The sequence below is a fragment of the Rhinolophus sinicus genome, chromosome 14 (genome assembly GCF_057876585.1).
Source record: "Rhinolophus sinicus isolate RSI-liver-muscle chromosome 14, RSI-T2T, whole genome shotgun sequence".
In the NCBI taxonomy this organism is placed as follows: Eukaryota; Metazoa; Chordata; class Mammalia; order Chiroptera; family Rhinolophidae; genus Rhinolophus; species Rhinolophus sinicus.
Genome location: NC_142514.1, coordinates 55,894,315 through 55,918,107, shown reverse-complemented (window position 1 = coordinate 55,918,107; position 23,793 = coordinate 55,894,315). Strand labels below are relative to the sequence as shown.

Below are 23,793 nucleotides of genomic sequence, written 5' to 3'. Positions count from 1 at the left end.
TTTAGTCATCAGAGATCCATAATTTTGCTATATTGATTTAAACAAATTTTTAGGGAACTACGCAAATCAACTCCTGGCTCGGCAGTCTGTCACGGCCCGCGTGACCAGGAGGGCTCTGCCTGAGGGGAAAGGGTGAGGAGATTGAGAAAAGACACAGAGACAGGAAAGCTGGGATCCGGAGGTCCACCATCCACAGATGGCAGAACAGTGACACAGTTTTTATTATTTACACAGCTTTATACTGTCTTAGAACAATAGTCTACGCAAGTAAGTATTAGCAGAACAAGTATCAGTAGAACATTCCATTGTGTACATTGGTGAGTTTGTATGTCTGTGACTGCATTAGTGTTATCTTATTCTTCTTAGGAAGATTGCTGAGGCAAGGCTTCCCACGAGAATGACCCTGCAGATGCAAGGCCCTTGTCAGCTCATAGCCGCTCCCCACATATGCCCCTTCTCTTTTTGCTTTAAACAGTGGCCTATGAGTCTCATATATATAACCAGAAAAATAGAATTAAACCAAATCACCCTAGTCTGATAAAAGAGTCATGAATGTAATAGTAATTGTTGTATGTACCTCTCCAGGGGACAGAACCTTATGTTGAAACTTATAATAGATGGAGAACTGATGTTAAACTCAAATCCCTGAATACAGCCAATTAGATGACCCCTATGCGACTGTGTCTGTCTTAGGTTGTTCCTTCCTTGAGGAATCTTACCCGTCATTGACTAACCAGCCATCTCTTTGGGGTCGAGTTCTCCAGACGGCCCCTATGCGGCTGTGTCTGGCTTAGGTTATTTTTACCCGTCATTGACTAACCAGCCATCTTTTTGGGGTCAAGTTCTCCAAATGGCCCCTATGTGGCTGTGTCTGGCTTAGGTTGTTCCTCCCTTGAGGAATCTTACCCGTCATTGACTAGCCAGCCATCTTTTGGGGCCAAACAGGGAGACACCAGGTGTAAGCACAAAGGTGAGGTAAAGTCCCTGAAAGGATCAGTCTCTCAGACTCTTTTGTTATCTAAATTTTTTCTGGGGTGAGATGTTGGGCGAGGCTTCAGTCCTGAGGCCTCAGGCACCTGTCAGCCTACAACCTGCTCTCTACATCTTCCCTTACTCTTTTTGCTTTAAGCTGTAGCTGGTGTTGATTAAGAAGGAGGTCTACAAGTCGGTGTTGAATGACTCGATAGCCGACTGAAAAGATACAAAGCAGAGTAAATACCAGAACAAAGATACTACATAAAAACCAGAATGAATGTTAAATGGGTTAAACCCCTTGAGCAGGGAAGGTTAAATGGGTTAAACACCTTGAGCTGGGTAAGCAATTGTTGAGCTAAATTGGCTGGGTTGAGAATGGGATTGTGTGCATGTTGAATGTTAAAAATAGTGCCTGTGATGAGAGGCTGCTGTGGGGAGCGGGCTGTGAGCTCCCCACAGCAGCCTCTCATCACAGGCACTATTCATTCATTCATTCATTTTTTACTTTTTGAGAATTTGGCTTCTGCAGGAACAAAGGAAGTGAGGAGCATACCCAACCTGCCATTTGCTATAGAAATTAACATGTGAAACAAGGAACTGAACAGGTGACAAGTCTTCAGAAGCATTAGAGCTAGTCCGATAGTTCAGTGAGTAGAATATCCATCTTTTAACCTAATATTCTTTAAGTCTGTAAAGACTTCTCAATTTCTCCTTTGCAACTGTAATACAACCTCCTGAAAGTCAGATATCCTATCCTTTATTTATAGCAGGGACTCAAGCAATGTTTGACAATAATAACGATAAACAATGAGGACCCATGAAATGTGACAAACTAAAACTAAGTACAAAATATTTTGTAGTAATCATCAGGCTTTGTCGTTGACTTTCTAGGTTGCCCTATGTTATTATAAGTCAAAAACTGTAAGAAACAATAAAAAATGCAGTAAAGATGCAAGATACAGAATCAATGTACAAAAATTCGTTGCACTCCTATATGCTAACAATGAAATTTCAGAAAAATAAATTAAAAAAACAATTCCTTTTGCAGTCACAACAAGAAGAATAAAATACCTAGGAATAAACTTAACAAAAGATGGGAAGGACCTATACACTGCAAACTAAGACTTCAAAAGAAATTGAAGAAGACACAAAAGAAATTGAAGAAGACACAAAGAAATGGAAAGAATCATGGATTTTTTCATGGATTGGAAGAATCAACATAGTTGAAATGGTCATATTACCCAAAGCAACATACAGATTTAGTGCAATCTCCATCAAAATCCTAATGGCATTTTTTAAAGAAATAGAAAAAAAATCATCAGATTTGTATGGAATCACAAAAGACCCCAAATAGCCAAAGCAATCCTGAGAAAAAAGAACAAGGCCAGAGGTATCACACTCCCTGACTTCAAATTATACTACAAAGCAGCTGAACAGTTCAGCAACAATGATACAGTGATTAGAAATACATATTTATTCACGCATTCCCTATCAAACAATTTAAAGAAGTGTAAAGTAACTACTCATAAAAATAATAAAATACACTTGTACATTTTGTAAGGGAAAAAAATGGATGATCTTACCTACAGTCTTGATTATTAATTAGTAATTCAAGGTTTTGGGCTGATGATGAATCTATCATGGCTGTCTGTTCACTACCCTGGAAACAAATCTTCAGCGATTTTGGTGCATAAACTGAATTTTGAATAAATTCAACATATTTTAATAAAGCTGCAACAGCTGCAAGGCAGTAATACCTACAAGGTGACCAATGATGTATCACTATAAATCTTTAGAATAAAGAAATTATTACTATAAAAGGAAACATGTATTTCACCTTAATATTAGGAAAATTATAAATGTTTGCATAGCAGTGCTTAAATTCAAAGAAAAAAAGTATACCGAGTATTCCTGATTTTTGAAAATGATGTAAATTACCTCTAAAACATAAAAGTTGATGAAAATAGACAATTTTCTGAAGTATGATGCTTAAGGGATAGTAGATTCCAATAAATCAAGTGTTAGAAGTCAACATTTAATGGTAATTTGTGTCAATTTTTGATGTACCAGTCTAAGTACTCAAACATTGTTGAAAGAGTGTGAGCTTTCAGGGAGGAGTCGGGAGGTCTCAGTATATAGGCAAGTCCGTTACGATTGCCATCAGGGTGGTCATTATGATGAACTGAGTAAACAAGGGACCCAACCTGGCTCAAAGAAAGCATCTATTTAGCCCGTTCTAAGAAATATCCGTTTCAAAAATATCCTTCCCTGTCTCATGCCCAATCTTTTAGGAGTAAAAGTATGAAGTAACAGGAACACAGCTTAAACTGTTTCACATCTGTGTCCCCACATTTCTAGCTTACTGTGGCTACTTGAGCTTTTCTCTCCAAAGTAAACTGAGCAGCAATCACCAGGGCAGTAGATTATGACTAATTTGGAGAAATTCTATATAAATTAAGTTAGCAAGATACACCTCACATGTGAATTTTAGTTAACTATATTACTATTTCAATAATTACTCTGTTGTATCGTGAGCCAGGCACTTTTCTAGGAGGTAGGAATATAGCAAACAACAAAATAGAGAAAAGACCTGGCCCTTGTGGAATTCACACTAAACATTTATTACTTCTCTTAAGTCATAACTTACTTTGACTGAACCTCCATTAGTACAGTGCTGAATTCTGCTATGCATAACTGTTCAATGTACTCTAATCCTTTTGTTTCATTGAAGTATTTCCTTTGGACAGTAGTGAAATTAACGGACTGAAAAAAAGTTTAAATTTCAAAATAAATTTTAAGTTCCATGCACTTGCCCAAAACTACTTTCTTAAACACATGTCTGTAGATGGGACTTAAATATTACATAAAGTTAAATATTACATAGTTTATTTTTTAATGTTTCCCAGAATTTAATAAAAAGTTTTCATAGTTATTTAGAAAAAAAGAATGATTGTCTTGTTAAGTGAATTATAGGACAGTCTGTAGTTCTTATGAGAGCATGCCCACATAAAATTTAACTGAATATGTTAGAAACAATAAAAAAAAATAAACATAAGAGTCTCTGCCTTCTAGTAATTTTATTCTACAGCAACAACAACACACAGGTTTTACAATCAGCCTTACATACTCTTATCGTAATTGACAAAGAGTAGATCTTTATAATGTGTTAGTTGGGGAAGATGAAAACATCAATTCTACCTCTGAAATCTATGAAGTGATATCTACATGAAGTGAATTTATTTAAAATAAAGAAAAGGCAATAATGGAATTTTTTTAAAAGAGAGAAAAGCACGAAGTTGTAGAATAAAAGGTATAACTACTTTGAATAAAAGTAATAGGTAAGAAAGGTAATATAATAACACTGGACTGTGATAAAGCTGTTAAGATTGAAAAAATCATAAACAGGCAGATAATTTGTTATAAGCCAAGACTGTTTTTAACAGTTATGTCACTTAATCTTCACAATAACCCTGTGATGTAAATCTTATTAACTACAATTTCCCTATAAGTAAAATTCTGAGAAGTCAAGTTACCTTTATAATATCATACAGTTGATACGTGCCAGAGCTAAGACTTGAATTTAGAATCTTTGACTTACAAAGTCCATGTTCCTTTCACTTCATATTGCTTCTGATTTAATGATGGTCTTTTTATGTTAAGTGTGGTAATAATGACAATAATAATATTGATTTTTTTCCCCCTCTGCTTATAATATTTTTACCCCAAATACTTCCATGGCTTGCTCTTCACTCTGTTCAGGATCTTGCCTACATGTAACCTTTCTGATGAGGTCATTTATGATTGCCCTCCATAAAATATCAATTCCCTATGAGATAGATGCTATTAAGGTCCCTATTTTACCGATGAAAAAAATAAGCTCAAAGAGGTTAAGTAAGGTAACTTGCACAAGGTCACTGAGAATCAAGATTTACAACCAGAACAGTCCAACTCCTCTATTCATAAGCATTATACTAATACTGCCTTACGTCTCAAGTGTAGTGAATATATTGTTTTCGCTTTTGGAGGACGCATCTATCCCACATTCTACATGGTTCTGTTAAGACTGTCAATTACAGTACTCTGTACCCCACAGCCAAAACCACATGATCTGGAGTTAATCAATCACAGTGTCTCTATCCACAGAAATAGTGATTAATTAGCCTAACATGTGGGAACATGAACAAAGCAGAACCAGTCAGGGTCCTTCCCTGGAATTCATATATGAACACTAGAAGAAAGCAGATCTGTTTTCTCTGAGTTGGGTTAGCTGAGATGACATTAGCCTGGAGCCATCAGCAATCATCTTCTTAAACCTCACAAAGGTAACATACTGGCAGTAGGAAAAAAAGATGGTGGTGGGGATGAGAGTAGGGATAGCATCTATCCAACCATTTACATAAGCAAATAAATTTCCTTTTTCACTTAAGCTAGTTTCATTTGAATTTCTGTTATTTGCTACCAAAAACTTAGAATGTTTAATCAGAACGAAATAACAGAAGTTAGAGAGGTATACATCAATAAGGGTGATGAAACAAGTTAGAAATAACGTAGGAAAGAAACAACAGATAAAGAGACTTGTCTAATAGAGACAACAGCTTTACAAGAGGGACTATTTTCTGGCAATGAGTCAAAGACAGCCGAGCTACACAGGATCTCTCAGAGCACCACAACAAATTTTACATGACTGTAGATGCTGTATATTAAGAACAATAAAGAACTCATTGGACCCTAAACCTCAACTTGGTTGCAAAAGTGTTATAAAGTCTGCAAACAACAAAATACAGTATATTGTGAAAATAATTTGCCCCCATCAGGAATTATTCCAACCACAATGCTGCCCACTTGGTTTAGAACAACAGCCCCCATCTCACCAAACAGAGTAATTTGCTAGAGGGAAGAGATGAACTACATGGTGAAAAGGCCCTTACTGAGGTGAAGTACATAAGGTTCCAGAACACTAACTACCTGTCAGAGTCCCACAGATGGAGGCTAAAGTAGTAGTAATTATGAGGTAGTACATACTACCAGAGGAAGCAGAAACAATTGGTAATGTAGATCAAATTCTCTAAAGGAAATGTACTTGTGGATAGCGGCTATCACCTTAGAAGAATAAGAACTTCAACTTCAGCTAGTCTGCCAGCATAATAACTAGTTTCCAGAAAGCTACACCTAAGGAAATCCATGCTTTCTCTGAGGGGCTGCCTCCTATACACTCGAAGAAACCTCCTATTACATAAAACATTTTTCCTCTTATTTAAAGTAAATCAAGGGTGCCAAATCAAATAACTGGATTCCCTGTCATTTTGATTATATGTATTAATAGTCCTTTAGATTATAACTTGTATTAAGTGTGTATTTTAGGGTACTGCATATATAAAATTCCTCAAAGTATTATTCTTTAGAATATTACAAAATGGATTTTAAAGAAAATCTAAAATGTTACTGTTGAGAATAAAATCACTTACCTTGAAATTTTCTGTGATCAGAGTAAACAACTTGGTTGAATTCCCCACAACACAAGCAGTATTTGACATTATTATTTCCAAAGGTGACAAAATTTTGAGTTTTGTGATCACCTAAAATCATTTGAATAATCAATTTCCTAAATGTAAGCTTAGGAGTTTCTAAAACAAAAGTTTCATATTTTTCTGAGAGAAGTACTTAAAATTAATTCATAGATATACAAAATTACAACTGTCCTAATTATATATTTCAATTAAAATATATTTATAATGGTTGTATATTAAACATATATATTTTATATTTGTAATCACAAATATAAAATATTTCATAAACAGAGGCTATATTTTACTCACAATAGTTTGTAACAGCTCTAAGCCCAAAAGATTAATTTGAATTTATCAAATATGTATTCCTAAATTAAGATTTTTAAAAAAAAAAAATTCTTCTATTCAATATTTTGTCCATCGCTATGAAAAAAATTCACCCTTTTTGAGTAAAGCATCTTAGTAACTGGTTTGGAAAACAAAGATTTTTGAGTAGTGTACTAACCATTTGACTTCCCAGGCCACTCTTCTAGATCCCGAACTTTCTAGCCTCCCGCCAGCCCTGCTCCCTTCAGACTGGCTAGCCCCCACTATCCAGATTGGCATATGCCAATAACTCAGTTTATCCTGTTACTACTGTTTCTCCTCACAGGGATTTTGTACAATTGGTTTTTGTATACTGACAAAGACTTAAAGTTTGAAAGCCAAGGGACATTCTATTAGCAACCAAGGACCTCAGTTCACTCCTGAAGTGATTTTTCCTCCAATTGCAAGTTTTACACGTCTTCCTGTCCCTAGTTGTGCCACTAAATGTGTAGACAGTTACCACCCTAAGGTTCTCTTAATTCAATATACTCTGCAATATGTATAAGAAAAAAAATGTAAAATAAAATAAAAATTACCCAAACCAAAAAAAAAGTCAACAAAAAAAGAAATAGAAAGAGAAATAATAAAGGGGGAAAAAGAAACAAACATTTAGTAGCATAATTATGGTGATAAAATCAATATGACCACACTGATACAGCTTAGCAGTTGAAAAGTAAAAAAACAAAATCAAAGATGAGAAACATGTTTTCTGACTTATTCTTTTCATAATATAAGGTATATTTCTTAGAATTACTCTAGACACAGAAACTCTTAATCAGTTTGTCTAACATTCCTGCATACTCCTGTATACTCTAAGAAACCTCCTTATTACTTAAAGCATTTTTTCCCTTTATTTAAAGTAGATCAAGGGTACCAAATCAAATAAGTGGATTCCCTGTCATTTTGATTATATGTATTAATAGTCCTTTAGATTAAAACTTGTATTTAGAACGTACTTTAGGGTACTAAATATTCCTGTTTTACAAAAACTTTTTTCCTATTCTTCAATTGTATAAAAATGTGAAATGCTCAAGAGATGAAGGTGGTATACAGTATTAGTATCATTTAGATTGTTAGGTATATTAAAATTTTAATTATTAGGTGGGGAAGGAAGCTTATATACTGGGGAACCATAAAGGAGAATCAGAGAAAGAAATTTGAAAACACTAAAAATATATCATCTTTTATTTAATAATAGTAATTGAGTCAAATTACTTTTTAGAATATATAGAGTAGGAGTAGACTACTTCTACCTGTTAAGTCAAACAAATTCCTGTGACATTAGACCAGTGGTCCAAATTAGTGAGTAATAGGAAGTAAAGGCAAGAAGAGACTAAATTATGACTGAGCTAAGAGACCAGTTTCCCTTAACTCTCAAAAATAAAATTCAAATACAATTCAGTAGAAATAACACTTTGAAGACAGCATTATTACACGTATTATCTTTGGAATGAGTCCAGAATTTATTAAGATATTAATTTTAGAAACATATTAATTTGGAATGTTTAGATAACAGCAAAATACTAATTTTAGAACTAAATATACTCAAAAAATTAATATCAGATGTAAAACAATTTTATCTTAATTCAGACTAACATTAGTACAATATTAGGTAACCTGTATTCTACCAAAAAGTAAACTAATTCGGAAAGAACTATCTTGAAAATCTGAATACTGCCCACTCGATCAACCATTATCTAGGATTATAAATACCTACCTTTGCATATGTTGTGTTGTCTGCAAACTGAGATAATATAATTTGTGGGCTTTTTAAATCAATACTTGCCATTCCTATTTCCCCTCTGGCAAGTCCTCTCCCTTCTACAACAGCTACAATAGCTGATGGGGAGTGTATAGAAACTGCAGATGAGGATGTAGCTGATAAAAAAACAAAAAATGCATAAGCATTGATCATTTCTAATTTTTTTCTTATAAGATCTCAAGACATCATGTCTAGGATGTGGCTACTAATACCCAAAGAAATAACTTTCTTTTACTCATCAAAAAATAACTTTTCATACCCAGACAAAATGAAAATGTTAATTCTCAAAGTATTTTGTCAAAACTTCACTTCTAGAAATAATAAATTTATACACTGCCTTATTTTGTATTTTATTGAAATGCAGCCATAAAAGAAACACTGAATTTAGGATCAGAAAAACCTATTCATTTTACTCTGTCATTTAAAAGCTATATGAATTTGAGCAAATTATTTCATAATCATTAGTCGCAAAACATAATATAGTAACTGCCCTGTAATAACTCAAGAGCTAGCTGAAAGGATCAAATGCAATTACATATATGAATGCATTTTATAAAACATTATATTATTTAAAAACTCCAATTATGAAATATCTGTTCAATGTTAGATATTTTATTGATGTGCCAAGAATGTTTTAAATTCTTTATTTCGATTAACTCACTAATTGTCACAACAATTCAATCAAATAGACATACTTATTTTATCCATTTACTTATAAGGACACTAAGGCATAGATGAAACTGGTAGAGTCAGAATTTGTACCCAGGCAATCTGGCTCCCGAACTGGTGCTCTTAACCACTACACACATATATATGACTGATTTTGATACCTGTGCCTTACAAACCATGGATATTCAGGTTAAGTTGTTTAACCTTTCTAAAGCTACCACTTCTTATCTATAAAGTGGGTATACAAAACCTTTTACACCAAGTTGTTATAAGAATTAAATGCAGAGGAACACTTGAGATCTTTCTCCTAGGTATATGTCATCAGTTTGGTTCAAATAAACTTTTGTAAAAATTCAAAACAAGAAAAAAGAATTGAATGCAGTAATACAGAAGTGTTTGTAAAGTACATGAGTTTATTTAAATATAGAGCATTATTCATGGATTAAAAAAGCAGACTAAAAATATCTAAAATTTTATTTTCGAAGAAATAAAATTATTTTTTATTTCCTTGTCAACATTTCAATATACCCCTTTTCTTCCCTCCTTTCCCACGCTGACCTAGATTCCTTCTTTCTTTTCTATTCTTCTATTAGTATGTCTACAAAATTATACATTTATGCTTAGTCAGTAGCCAACTTAATTTAAAAAGTTCATTTAAAAATCTACTGTCTTGATCTCAGAACCTTTTGAGCAAGTTCCAGTAGAAATTCAGTACACTCAGAAGACATTTCCTTTAAACTTCTAAAAGAACATTTAGCTATTCTCTGTTATAAATAATAGTATAATGACCTCCTTGTGCATGAAACTTTTTTCTGTCTCTTATTATTTCCTTAAAGTGGATCCGTTGAAATCAAATAACGGTAAACAACTATTTTTGTTTTTTATGGATCTTACATACATTGCTAAATTTCTTTTTACAATTGCACCAATTTTTAATACTTACTGTATTCTTACCCAAACTGATTTCTGAAATGCATTATTATTATGGCTAATTTAATAGATTGGTGCTTAAATTTGTGTGGCTTTTTTTTTAGTTATAAAAATTGAACATAATTTTAACACACCCATTTGCTTTCTATATTTTCTTTTGAGATGTTTACACCCTTTTAATATAATTTTCACAAGGTCTTAATGTTTTCAGTCTGTTTTTATGAGAATTTTTTAAGTCAATGACAATAATTTATAGTTGCTACTAATCTTGATTTTTTTTTGATATCTCAAAGATTTCTACTTTTGTAGAGATAGTATTTTCCTTTATAAATTTTCCCATTGCTTTTCTGCTAAGAAACTCCTCCTTTATTGAGATATTTGGTATACATTACTGTTTTCTTCTAAGTTTTTGAATTGTTTTATTCATTTTGATCTTTCATCTGGGCAGAACTTTGAGCAGTACATTTGGTTGTTCACATGTCTGGAATGCAGATGACCAGAAGTACAGATTTAGACTCATTCAAAAGCAGTTTCTAATGGTCTAGCTGGATGATCAGGGACTTGGAAAGAAAAGGATTGGAAGATGGTGAGAAGAAAAGCTGGTGAAGAAGTATGTGGATGGATCTCTTAGAATGGGCATAAACTTTGAAAATATTTTTTATTTCATGTGAATACTCTCTAAGGAGACTCTTAATAACCAGGTGGACAAAATTATACACTCTGTGGAGGTCAAGTAGCCTCTATTCCCAGCCACCCCAGTGCTTTTGCAATAGACCCATGAATCAAGTGGTCACGTTGGCAACTTCCTCTTACCAAAGCTGACCTGGTTAACCACACTGCTGAGTGCCTAATCAGCCAATAGCAGAGATCAACATTAAATGCCCCAGAAAGCAACACCCCAGGGAAGACAGCCCTCCACCTTAGGTTCATTACACTGGATTTCTTCTATCACGGATGGAGAAAATATTTGTCCTCACTGGAACAAATACACATTCTAGATACGATTTGCCCACAATGCTTAAAACAGCATCACCATCTGTGAACTCTTAGAATGACGTATCCACCATCACTGCATTCCACATAGCATTGTATCTGATCAAGGAACTCATTTCACAGCAAAGGAAGCACATCAATGGGCTCATGCCTATTGAATTAACTGGTCTTACCATATATCCCATCACCTAGAAATGTCTAGCTTAATAGAAAGGCAGAACTGCTTACTGAAGACTCAGTTATGGTGCCAATTGGAAGAGAACACCCTGAAAGAATGGGGTTCTTTCTTAGAGAATGAAATACATATTCTGAATCAGAGATCATTATACAATGCCGTATTCCTCATAGCCAGAATACACAGATCCAGGAATCAAGGGTGGAAGTGGGAGTGGCTATTCTCACTATCATACCTACTAATCCACCTTAAGAATTTTTGTTTCCCATACTGGAAACTTTGAGCTTTGCTGGCTTGGATATCTTAGTCTCCACAAGGTTATTAGTTCCACCAGGTGACAAAACAATGCTTTCACTGATTTGGAAGATGACATTGCCACCTGGCCATTTTGAGCTCCTTATTTACACTACTGAACCAATAGGCAAAAAAACAAACAAACAAACAAAAAAAACGAGGGGGGTGGTATCTATGAATGGAGTGGTCAATCCTGATTACCAAGGGAAAATCATGTTGCTATACACAAAGGAAGTAAAGTGGACTATGTACGGAAGGCAGGGCATTCTCTGAGGCACCTCTTAGTATTTCCGATAATAAAGGTTAATGCAAAACCACAGCAACCTAAAAAAGGCAGGATGACTAAGGACTGAGACCCTTCAGGAAGGAAGGTTTAGGTCATCCCTCCTTTACTGCTGAGGATAACGGAATTATGAAATGAGTAGTATAAGAAAGAAGCCATAGATATCAACTACAACCTCATGACCAATTACAAATATAAAACCAAAACTTCAGTAGCTTTGGATATTTTCTCTATGCTTTATTACATCCATGTGCTTATTTGTATAAAGTAAGCATTTTCTTCCCTCTCTTTTCAACTTTAAAAAAAATTTGTACAAAAGTTATTGGATGGTAACTTTACAATTTAGTTTTTAGATAACAGAATATTCAGTGGGACCGTGACTGAATTTGGGATAAATGATATACAATAACTATTGGGAATATAAGTCTTCTAATTTGGGGACACAGTGAGAATTTCCTTACTCATAAGGATAGATGTTAGGCAGAAATATAGTCATTTTGTTGTAAAGGAGTCCAAATGTGTGTAAAAGGATACATATGGAAGTTGAGTGGTCACAGGAATTATGCCAGTTATGAATTTGTCACTCAGCTCCAAATTCCCCCTTCCATATAAGCTCAGCAATAAGGGACTATAAGCATTCTGCTTTCAAGTGTGCATAATGATAACCTTTCTCAGTGGAGAGCACCAGGGGGACTTTGCAGGATGAAGGGCTCTCTTGCACTTTCCACTGCAGCATGGCAGGTCAGCAGTGTAGGTATGAGGACATCTGGTGGTGATACGTCCAAGCCACACACCCAGAATGTGCTGTCCCTTGGTGATCTCACAACCTCAGTGTGACGTGGTAACCCTCCCACAGCCCTCTCGATACAGATATCCTGCACTCCAGCCCACTCTTTCTATTCGTTCACCCTCTCCTCAAGTTTGTTTCCCATAGTCCTCTTGATGCCACCACCTTCCCAACAGGGAGACTGTACTCCTGGCCTCCTGCCCATACCGGAGCCCATTTCCACTGTACATCCACATGCCAGCCACCAGCTATAGTTCACCTACGCTGCCTGCTTCCTGTTTGCCCTGTACAGTGAACCAGCTCTGCCCTGGCAAATCTGCAGACTCTGCCATTCAGTAGGTTCACCTTCACTTTCTCCAATGAGATCTGTACCCCAGTCTTGGAGATGGGTCCTGGAGGGGCCTATGTTCAAGTATGATATCTTGGGACTCCCCTCAGCCCTCAAGTGCCTTATAGTTTTCTTATATCCTATAGTAACTTTTTTATCATAATTTAATAATTCTTTATATTAAATCCCCCGTTTAAGTCACTGTATGATTCTACCTTCAGATTGGATCCAGAACGCTACAGTCTCTACCTTCATGGAGTGTATAGTCCAGCAGAGAAGACAGACAATTAAAATAGCAATAGTATTAGTAAAATACAAATTGAAATGGGACCATATAGCAAGGAGACTTAATCCAGACTTACAGAATCACAGAGGCTTTCTGAAAGGAGTAACACCTAAGCTTAAACTTGAGAAATAAGTAAGAGTTGACTATATGAAAAGGGGAAGAGTTTCCTAAGCAAAGGGAATAGCATATACAAAAGAGAGAACACCATGTTCAAGGTATAGAAAAAAAGTTCATAATGCTTAAAACATAAAATACAAGTGAGAAAATAGTATGAGGTGATGCTGGAAAGGCTGACTAGAACTATATCATGCAGTCCCTCATAAACTATGTCAAGATATTTAAACTTGATCTTAACATCAATGGGGAGCTAAAAAGTATCAGAATAAGACTACAGCAAGATGGCTATTATGGGCTAAATTGTGCCCCTCCCCCCGCCCCAAATTAACATGTTGAAGGCCTAACCTTTAGGTTCAGTGGGACCATGACTGAGTTCAGAATGGGACTATATTTGGAGATAGGGCCTTTAGAGGGGTAAATAAGGTTAAATGAGGTCATTAGATTGGGCCCTAATCAAATATGACTGGTGTCCTTAAAAGAAAAGGAGATTAGGACACACAAAAGCACAGAGGCACCATGTGAAGAGACCGGAAGAAGACAGCCATCTGCAAGCCAAAGAGAGAGGCCTCAGAATGAAAGCAATCTGCTGATATCTTGATCTTGGACTTCTAGCCCCCAGAATTGTGAGAAAGTAAATTTCTGTTGATTAAGGCACAAAGTCTATAATATTTTGTTATGGCAGCCCTGGCAAAATAATACACTGGTTGACTATAAAAATCAATTTTATGTTATATATCACCATAAATACTTAGAAAATGTGATTTTTAAGATGACAATCGCCACAAAAATTATAAGATACGTAGCAATAAATCTAACAAAGATATATAAAATCTGTGTATAAAAAATTATAAAACTTTTTGGAAAAACATTATATAACACCTAAGTAGAGAGGTATCCCATGCTCATGGATAAAAAACTCAATATTTCAATTCTCCCTAAAAGGATCTATTGATTCAGTACAAACGCAATGTCAATCAATTTTTCAATGTGCTGTCAGTGACACTTGATAAATTGGCTTAAAATTTATATGAAAAAGCAAAGGGCCAAGAGGAGTGAAGATTCTTCTGAAGAAGAAAGAGATAGTCAGTGAAGGATAGGGTAGGAGGGCTGCCCTCATAAACATCAAGATATAATATAAAGCTAAAGACAGTGTGGTATTGGCAGATATAATGACTCATGGAAGTTAAAAGGGAGGTAGAAACAGAACCATATATATGTGGGTCTATGATATATGACAAAGGTAGCATTCCAAGTCAGTGGAGGAAGGCTATTCAAGAAATAGAAATTATCTCTATGTTAAAAACTTAAATGTGTAATGCAAAACTCCAAAACTCTTGGAAGAAAATATAGGAGAATATTTTTCTGACGCAGGACAGGGATGAAGTTCCTAGACAATATAGACAAAGCAGTAATCATAAAAGAAAATATTGATAAATTTGATTCCATTAAAATGAAGAATTCTGACTTCTGGTAATGGTGGACAAAGTTAATTGAATCAATCCTCTTGGTGAAAACAACAAACTCCTAGATGAAATATAAATATAAAAACATACATGCAAAAATCATATAAACATAACAAAAATACATACAAACATACAAAAAAGTTCTTAAAAGAATTCAAGACAAATACATGTGTTTAAGTGTCAGGATATGTTGAATTATAAACTTTAAATGTGCAGTTTATTGTATGCTAACTATATCTTAATAAAGCTCTTAAAAAATACACTATGAGGTCACTTTGATACTTCCAATTTACCTTTAAAAAAGAATTAAAAAGCAGATAGATACTCAGGAATATCTGGTCACACATCCAAAAAAAACAATACAAAAATGCAGAAAGGTAAGCCCAGCAAAAAGTAGCCAATTTTTCTTTGAGGCCATTTGTCTATATAAAAGTTTGGAAGTAAAATAAATAAATAAGTAAAAAGAAAATATATACTATATAAAAACTAACCAACAGAAAAGAAGTTGCTATATTAATAACAAACAAAATATACCTTAAGGCAAAAAGCATATCTAGAGATGAAAGTCATTTTATAACAAGATATAAAAATGCTAAATTTTTATGCTCCTACTAAAATAGCTTCAAAATATATAAAACAAAAAAATTAAAAGAACCAGAAGAGAAATAAACAAGTCCACAATCATAATGGGAGATTTTAACATCTCTACAGAAAAGTCAGTAGTGATACAGACTTAAAGAAATTGCTATATAGTATATACACACACACACACACACACACACACACATGCACGCACACACAGGCACAGGGTGCCAAAAAAATATATACACATTTTCAAAAGGAAAAAACTGTATTAAAATTGTAATTCTCAATATATACCAATAACGAAAGATGAATACGAGTCCTGTTTGACTTCTGCAATTACAAGAGGTGCTCAAAGTGGTTCTCAAAGTGGTTACCATCAGCTTAATTTTAATACAGTTTTTACCTTTCTTAAAATGTGTATACATTTTTTAGCTCCCTCTGTTTGTGTGTGTTTGTATAAAATATATATATAATCGTAAAAAAGTTATTTTTAAGCAGATGCAAAATATGTACTAAAAAGATATGTTAAATTAAGAATTTCTATTCATCAAAGGACATCAAAAAGAAAGGAAGACAAGCTACAAACCTAGAGAAGCTATATACAATACATATAATCATCAATAGGTATAGTATTCAGAACATATAAATAATTTCTACAAATCCAGAAAAAATAAACCTAAAGAAAAATGGGCAAAAGACATAAATAGTCATTTTACAAAAAATGAAAGCTATATGGCCCAAAAGTATACAAAAAGATAATCAACCTCATTAATAACCAGGAAAATGCAAACTCAGACTACCAGTAGTATTTTACAAATGTTAGACTGGTAAATATTATGAAATCTGACAATATCAAATGTTGGAAAGGATGCAGATCAACAAGCATTGTCATACACTGCTAGTAAGAATGCAGTTGGTAGAACCACTTAGAAAAACAATTTGTCATTATCTTGTAATGTATACATTCACATATTCTGTAACAAGGAAATTCCACTGTATGTACCTTAGAGAATGCTTACACATGAAGACCTATTTCACTCATTTTCCCCTCAAGAAAATCTAGTAGATTTAGATAAAAGCAAAAATTTAAGTATTATTTAAAAAACTACTCAATAGCATTATCAGGATCAACTTTTAGATTTAAATAAACATGTATAAAAGGAAAAGCTTTTTCTTTCTTAAGCTTTTTTGGCAAAATGGTTAAAATAATGTAAACTTTCATTTATTAACAAACTACCAGAAACTACGTAGCCTTATTAACCGTGTCTCAAATTTTGGATATGGATAAATTGATGTATTTATCTTTCAGTCATTCATCTCAATTACAAATCACTTCAGACTAAACTTAACCACCCTAATTTATAATTTACAAAACTTTTAAAGTTTTAAGTCATCTAGGTCAACATTCCACTCATTTTACCTGAATATCCCATTTGTGGTGTCCAACTTTTACAACCTAACCTCTGAGGATTTCCAGCAGACAATGGAGTTTTTAGTGTTTGAGGATGATTACTATCTCGTGCAGAAGATGAGCTTGTACCAAAAGTCAAATTTGATGCAAATGTGTTTCCTGCATAAGATCTTTTGTTCCCAAAGTATGAACCTAATTCAAAAAATTAAATATCTGTTATTAAAGATTCAGAATTATGCAATGATGAATCAATCCCTATAATCTATGCCATGTTCACTTTCTATAAAATTTAATCTGGTAATGATTTTTAAAAATATAACAAATTATGAAAAATGACATTATTGATAATGTTGTACTAAAACATAAGGAAAAGTTTGCTAATATGGCTTTTGTTTCTAAAGGTTCACTAAGGCTATTCTTGCTAAAATTGTAAACTACCTTCTAATCTTCAAATACACAAAATGTTTACTTTGTAATTAGGGGGCCACTTTTCCTCTGTTGACTTCATCTAAATTCTCTTCTCCCATGTAAATGGTACAAAGGAAGTTTTAGACTCACTTGAATTCAGTTCCTTATTTAGGTACTTACCTATTGCTACGAGATATTACCTATTTTATAGGATTGTCATAAAACTTGAAAGTACAAAAACATCTTTGCAGAGTGTCTTGTCACACAGAAGCTCTTTAAAAAAATAATAGGGTTCTTTACTCCTATTTCCCTTGCTTTCCATACAACTCTACCTTGGTTCTCCTTAGACCACTTGCTTTGTTTCCTTTGCTAAATACTTTTTCCTCTGCCTGCCTCTTAACTGTTGACTTCCCAGAGTCCTGTACTTTTTGCACCATCTATCACAAATCAACATTATACATTTTATCTGGGCATCTCATCTATTAACTTGATTTCTATTAATATTTACTTCCTGAAAACTCTCATCTTCATATATAGCCCTAACTCCTCTCTTACACTGTAAACCACAGGCTATCAAACATTTTAATAAGGGGTCAGATGGTAAATGTTTTAGGCTTTGTGGGTCATAGGGTCTACCTCAGTTACTCAATTCTGACCCTATAGCAAGGAAGCAGCCATAGACAATATGTAAACGAATGAGCATGGCTGTATTTCAATAAAACTTTATTTATCGATACTGAAATCTGAATTTCATATAATTTTCACGTTACAAAATATTATTCTTCTTTTACTTTTCATCCCTTTAAAAATGCAAAAAACCTACCATTTGCAACGATATGGATGGACCTAGAGAATATTATGTTAAGTGAAATAAGTCAGACAGAGAAAGACAAACACCGTATGATCTCACTTATATGTGGAATCTAAAGAATAGAATAAATGAGCAAACTAATCAGAATCAGTCTCAGAGATACAGAGAAAAAACTGAGGGTTGCTAGGTGGGAGGGGGGGTGGGGATGAGGGATGTGAGGGGATTAGAAAGCACAAATTGGTACCACAATATTGCCACAGGGATATGAAAGAGTTTGGGGAATGAAATCAATGATGTAAAGATTTTATAGGGTGTCAGACGGGCACTTGTCTTATTAGTGAGACCACTTCATGGATGGTGTAGATGCCTGACCACTGCACTGTACACCTAAAGCTGAATAATGCTGAATACCAACTATAATTTTATATATATATATATATATATATATATATATATATATATACACACACACACACACACACACACACACACACACACACACACAGGATGTAGAGTACAGCATAGGGAATAGAACCAATGGAATTGTAATAGCTATATATGATATCAGAGGGGTAGGAGATTTGGTGAGAGGGGTTATCACTTCGTAAGGGAGGTAAATGTCTATTACTTTGTTTTGTACACCTGAAACTAATAAAAAAGAAAAAAATTCCAAAAAACCTTTCCTAGGTCTATACATGCGTTATTCAATATAGTAGGCAATTGCCACATTAAATCAGAAATGAAATTAAAAATTCAGTTCCTTAGTCACATTAGCCACATTTCAAATATTCAAAAGCCACATGTCGCTAATGGCTACCATATCAAATAGCATTGATATAGAATATGTCTAGCACCACAGAAAGTTCTATCACACAGCGTGGCTCTAGGTCCCTATGTCTAACTACTTTTTGTATGTAAACCATTAAATACTGTCCCAAAATTTTTAAATGTCCAAAAGCGAACTCATTATCTTTCCCTCAAAATTTTTCTTTACTACCAGTTGTGGTCAACGGTACCATCTTGTACCCTTTCACACAAGTGATAAACTTAGGAATCATTCTTAACTCCTCTTTCATCAATCCTAACAGCCAATCCGTGACCAAGTCTTGCAATTCTCTTTTTTAATATCACTAAAATTCCTTTCTACCTCCACTCCTACTAGCCCATTTTAAACTCATATCTTCAGGACTTTTGCAAGTTTCCTGATTGTCCTCCTTGCCTCCAGTATTATGCCTCTCTAATACAGTATTCATATCATAACCAGTGATTTCTGAAAAAGGAATTTCAGTATGTCTCCCTTTCTTAAAATCCCTGTGTCCCCATAGCCACCATATGATAAAATCTAACTCCTTTGTACGGGTACCAGCAAGAATCAGATGACATATTCAAAATAGTTTTTGGGTTTTTTTGGGGGGTGGGGGGTTGCACCATCTCTGCCACCAATGGTATGTATACAAACCTACAAGACTAGATGAGCTCCTCAAGGGAGTGGATGTAGTAAAGAGAAAACATCTTAGAATTGAGCACTGAGGCACTTCCATGTTAAGAGGAGCAGGTTATCAGAAAAGTAGCTGGTATGGTATGGAGAGAAGCAACATAGAGAGGGGGCCTAGAAGGCAAGTGAAGAATATATTTAAAGGAGTGTTGTAAAGTGCTAAATTGTTGATAATTCAAATAAGATGATGAGAACATACCAATGGATTTCCCAATGTGGTGATCTGAACCCAAGCAATTTCAGGAAGAACTAGGGAAATGTGGTAGGACTACAAGGAAGCTCCAAGGGCCCACTTGAGGCTAGTGGTCAAGGACTTAAAGGAACACCTGTTATCAACATTGTGATTTTCTTTAGCCTTGCTCAGCTGTGTGCGTATAGATGCACATTAGTGGAAGGGTTGGATTTAATCAGGGTTGAGTTCTACTAGGTGAGAATAAAGGGATTCAAAGGTATATGGAAAAAAGTAATTGTAATGATGGACCATAGAATTTAGGATTCCTGAAGAGCGAAGTGAGCACAGGCAGTTGGGGTAACGGGCAGTAAAAAGGTAGTAATGGATGATTGATGCTGGTGAAGTTGAAGAAATATGTGGGTTTTAGAATTGTGACCAGTTCTTAGAAGAGATGGTAAAGAGGATAGGGCCTGTAAACACTCGCCATTGTGTAAAACAAGGCAGCCCTTGGAAAGTAAGTACTTCTTGAATTACTTCGGTAAATGATTGTTGAAATGGCTGCTCATTCCTCATTTCATACATTACAAAACTATTGTTTTAATATCAGGTTTCTTTAAAACACCTTTCACACCAAATCTCATTTTCTTTTTTTTTTTCAATTACAGTTGACAGTCAATATTATTAGTTTCAGGTGTACAGCATAGTGGTTAGACCTTTATGTAATTTACAAAGTGATCCCCGATTCATACAGTACCCACCTGGCACTGCACATAGTGATTACAATATTGTTGACTGTATTCCCTATACTGTACTTTTTCCATATGACTCTGGTGACACTAAACTTGGACGGAGGAATGCTTAGGAATTTGATACAATTCAGAAAAAATAATATGGGCCTGTAATGGCACAGAGTTAGAAAGGTGTACAGAATTATTTAAAACATAAAGATACATATAGGACTACATTTGGATGTTATGTGAGGGAATACTTGAATTGTTTAAGTCTTCTATGTTTAAAATTTAGGCAACCCAATGACTGCTATAAATAAGAGAAGCAGGTTGTTGAGCAGCTGCAGAGATATGAATTCAACTAATTATATACTGAGGCCGAGGTGTCCATTGGTCCTTCACTAGAAACTTCAGAAGACAGTCTGAAATAGGAATCTGGAGCACAGATGAAATCTAGTTGTGGTGATAATCACAGCCAAGTGAAAGATGCATAGAAAAAAACCTCTAAGGAGAAACCAATCATTTGCAAACTAACAAAGGTGAGCATAGCAGTTCTCTGGAAGGTAGGAGATAATCAGGAGAGTGAAATCAAGAAAACTAAATTAAGAGAATTCAAGAAGACTGGTCAAGAATATTAAATACAGTGAAAAGGTTACATGAGATGAACTGATAAGTAACCATTGGATTTGCCGTGTTATCTTACTATTAAGTTGCAATAGTATTTGAAAAAAAACGGTGATGGTTTTGCCATGAATGAAGTGACCAAATATAAAATAAACGAGTTGAACTCACCTGGAAGGGCACACATTTTAAAATATTAAATATACTATTAACCTGAGTTAGATAAAATTTAATCTATTTTCATCATTCCTAGGCTTGATGATTTATGTTCAGGAATCAAGAGGTTCACCACTCCTGTCAAACTCGTGCATAAATTCTATCATTTGTCAATACAGTTGACCCTTGAACACAGGTTTGAACTATGTGGGTCCACTTATGTTTTTTTTTTTTTTCAGTAAGTACTATAAATGTATTTTCCTTATAATTTTCTTAATAACATTTTCTTTTCTCTAGCTTACTTTATCCTAATACAGTATACAACATATATATAACATACAACTTACGTGTTAATCAACTGTTTTATGGGTAAGGCTGCCAGTCAACAGTAGGCTATTAGTGAAGTTTTGGAAAGTCAAAAGTTATACAGGGATTTTCAGTTGGGCAGGGTTAGTGACCCTAACACCCCCCCACCCCATTGTTCAAGGGTCAACTGTACTTTTTTTTGAGGGGGAGTATTAGGGGATGGAGGGACATTATACTAGATATTTCAGCTTTCCTCAGAACTCAGTCTTCCACCATCACAGCCTTGTAATAAGATCAATTTGAATAGTCCAGACTTTTAATCTTACCCAGGCCATCAATTGTCAGAACACCCCATTCTCATCCTCCAACCAAACAACTGAAACTTCTCTGTGCTAAGCATCAATCACTGCTCCCTGAACGTCCAGGAGCTGCAGGCCTCTAGGCCACAGGGAATTCACCCAACCACTCCTTGCCTTGAGCTGGCCAGGCGCTGGGCGCATGGCAAGGGAGACTGCTGCTGCTGCTGCGGTCGCCTGCGGCTCCAGACGTGCCCGGAGGGGTGGAGGCCGAGGCCTTGGCTGAAGGGCGGCTCTGAGGAGTCTCCTGGAGTCCAAAATTGTAGCGGGGGCCTTGTGACCGAGCCTCTATCGATGAGACGGAAGCCGCAGGGACCGAAGTAGAGGTTGAGGAAACCTCAGGCCTCAGCATCTTCACAAACCACAGGCCCAAGTATGAGTTTCTCAGCGCCCCCTCACGGAGCCCAAGGACAGAAGCGACGGGGAAAGGGCGGGAGGATGCGCAGAACCACGGAGCCACAAAGCGCAGGCGCAGAGCCACTGAGCGCAGGCGCACAGGGCCCCAGCTTGCCATACCAACACATTTCACCCATCCACACCTGAAAATTCCCCTGCAGTTAATCCCATCCCTCCCACACGACTTGGTTTAGCTTAATCTGAGGTAGACCTCAACTGTAATCACCTGAAACTATTCTTCATGGCCCACCAATGACCATCTGATTTGCAGGCCCCGATTCACACAGCCTTATTTCCTTTATCCCAAGGCATCTGATGCTTATTTCCCACACCCCCAAATACACTAGTATCACTGTGAACCTCACGCTTACGATAGCAGAAACAAATTTAATGCTCTCACTTTAGCACAACCCATCTGACATCGGTCTTGTAGCTCAACACAGGATAAATGCCATTCACCATACAGCATAAACCAACCACAAGGCTGTATTAAATGCTGCAAAACTGCCCCTCAACCTGTGTGCATAGCACAGGAGGAACCATGGAAAGAGTGGATTTTCTTGGGACAGCTTTAAAAACAATTCCCAATCTCAATTTATTGTACTGTGGTTTCATACAGGTTTTAATTAGGAACAGACTACACAAACTCAAAATCCAGCTTCACAATAAATGACCTTTAGGAAATTAAGTTCTGTACCTGTTTACTTTCCTTGAAAATGAAAATAGTACCAACTTCATAGAGATGGCACGATTTAGAAAATAATCTGGCTACTATCAGAAGACATTTCATTTAAAACTTACTACATGCAATATCACAATAAATCAGGTATTCACAGCCTAGTTCACCCACATGCAATGATTGCAGTCCTCAAAACTTCAAATACTTCCAATGACAGCATTTAAATGTTTCATCCAATTCCAAACTCAGAAACAAAATACTGCAATTTAGCCAACTATTTAGTGAATGGTCAAAATAATGCTAGGTATTGCAAGAACCTATTTAAGAACCTGTACTCTCCAGGTCATTAACCAAGTTACTGGTCAATGGTGCGTTAAATGAACCATCATTACTCACCTGTAAACCTACTCCTAAAATGACTATTACACAAGTATTTCAAATATGCATGCTTGAGAGAAATTTCAACCTCCACCTCAAAAAAAAAAAAAAGTTCATTAAAATACTTTATTTTCATTGTAAAGACTTATTGGAGAATAGCTGTGCTCATTTTAGTCTGAAAACAGGTACAAAAAATATTGTGGGAACTATCACCTTCCGTTTTCTTACTGGGAGAGGAGAAAAAAAGGCCAAAAATCCCTTGGGTACTGGCATTCTGACATAAAACATTAAACTGAGAATACAGTATAGTACAATTCCAATCCTAGTCTAAAATGGTGATATGTCATTTACCTAAA

The 23,793-nt window shown here is 35.2% G+C and overlaps 1 protein-coding gene across 1 annotated transcript in view; it reads right to left on the bottom strand.

Annotated features, from left to right (window-relative positions):
• MSH4 (mutS homolog 4) overlaps positions 1-23,687 on the bottom strand; it is a 79,389-nt gene extending 55,702 nt beyond the window's left edge. Inside the window, exons 1-6 of the mRNA XM_019743771.3 lie at positions 22,102-23,687; positions 16,941-17,123; positions 8,566-8,726; positions 6,441-6,551; positions 3,623-3,738; positions 2,559-2,732 (exon numbers count right to left, since the gene is read on the bottom strand). Coding sequence (XP_019599330.3) covers positions 2,559-2,732; positions 3,623-3,738; positions 6,441-6,551; positions 8,566-8,726; positions 16,941-17,123; positions 22,102-22,498 — 1,142 coding nt within the window. The 5' untranslated portion in view covers positions 22,499-23,687. The remainder of the gene's footprint in view (positions 1-2,558; positions 2,733-3,622; positions 3,739-6,440; positions 6,552-8,565; positions 8,727-16,940; positions 17,124-22,101) is intronic.
• Between the last annotated feature and the right edge of the window lie 106 nt (positions 23,688-23,793).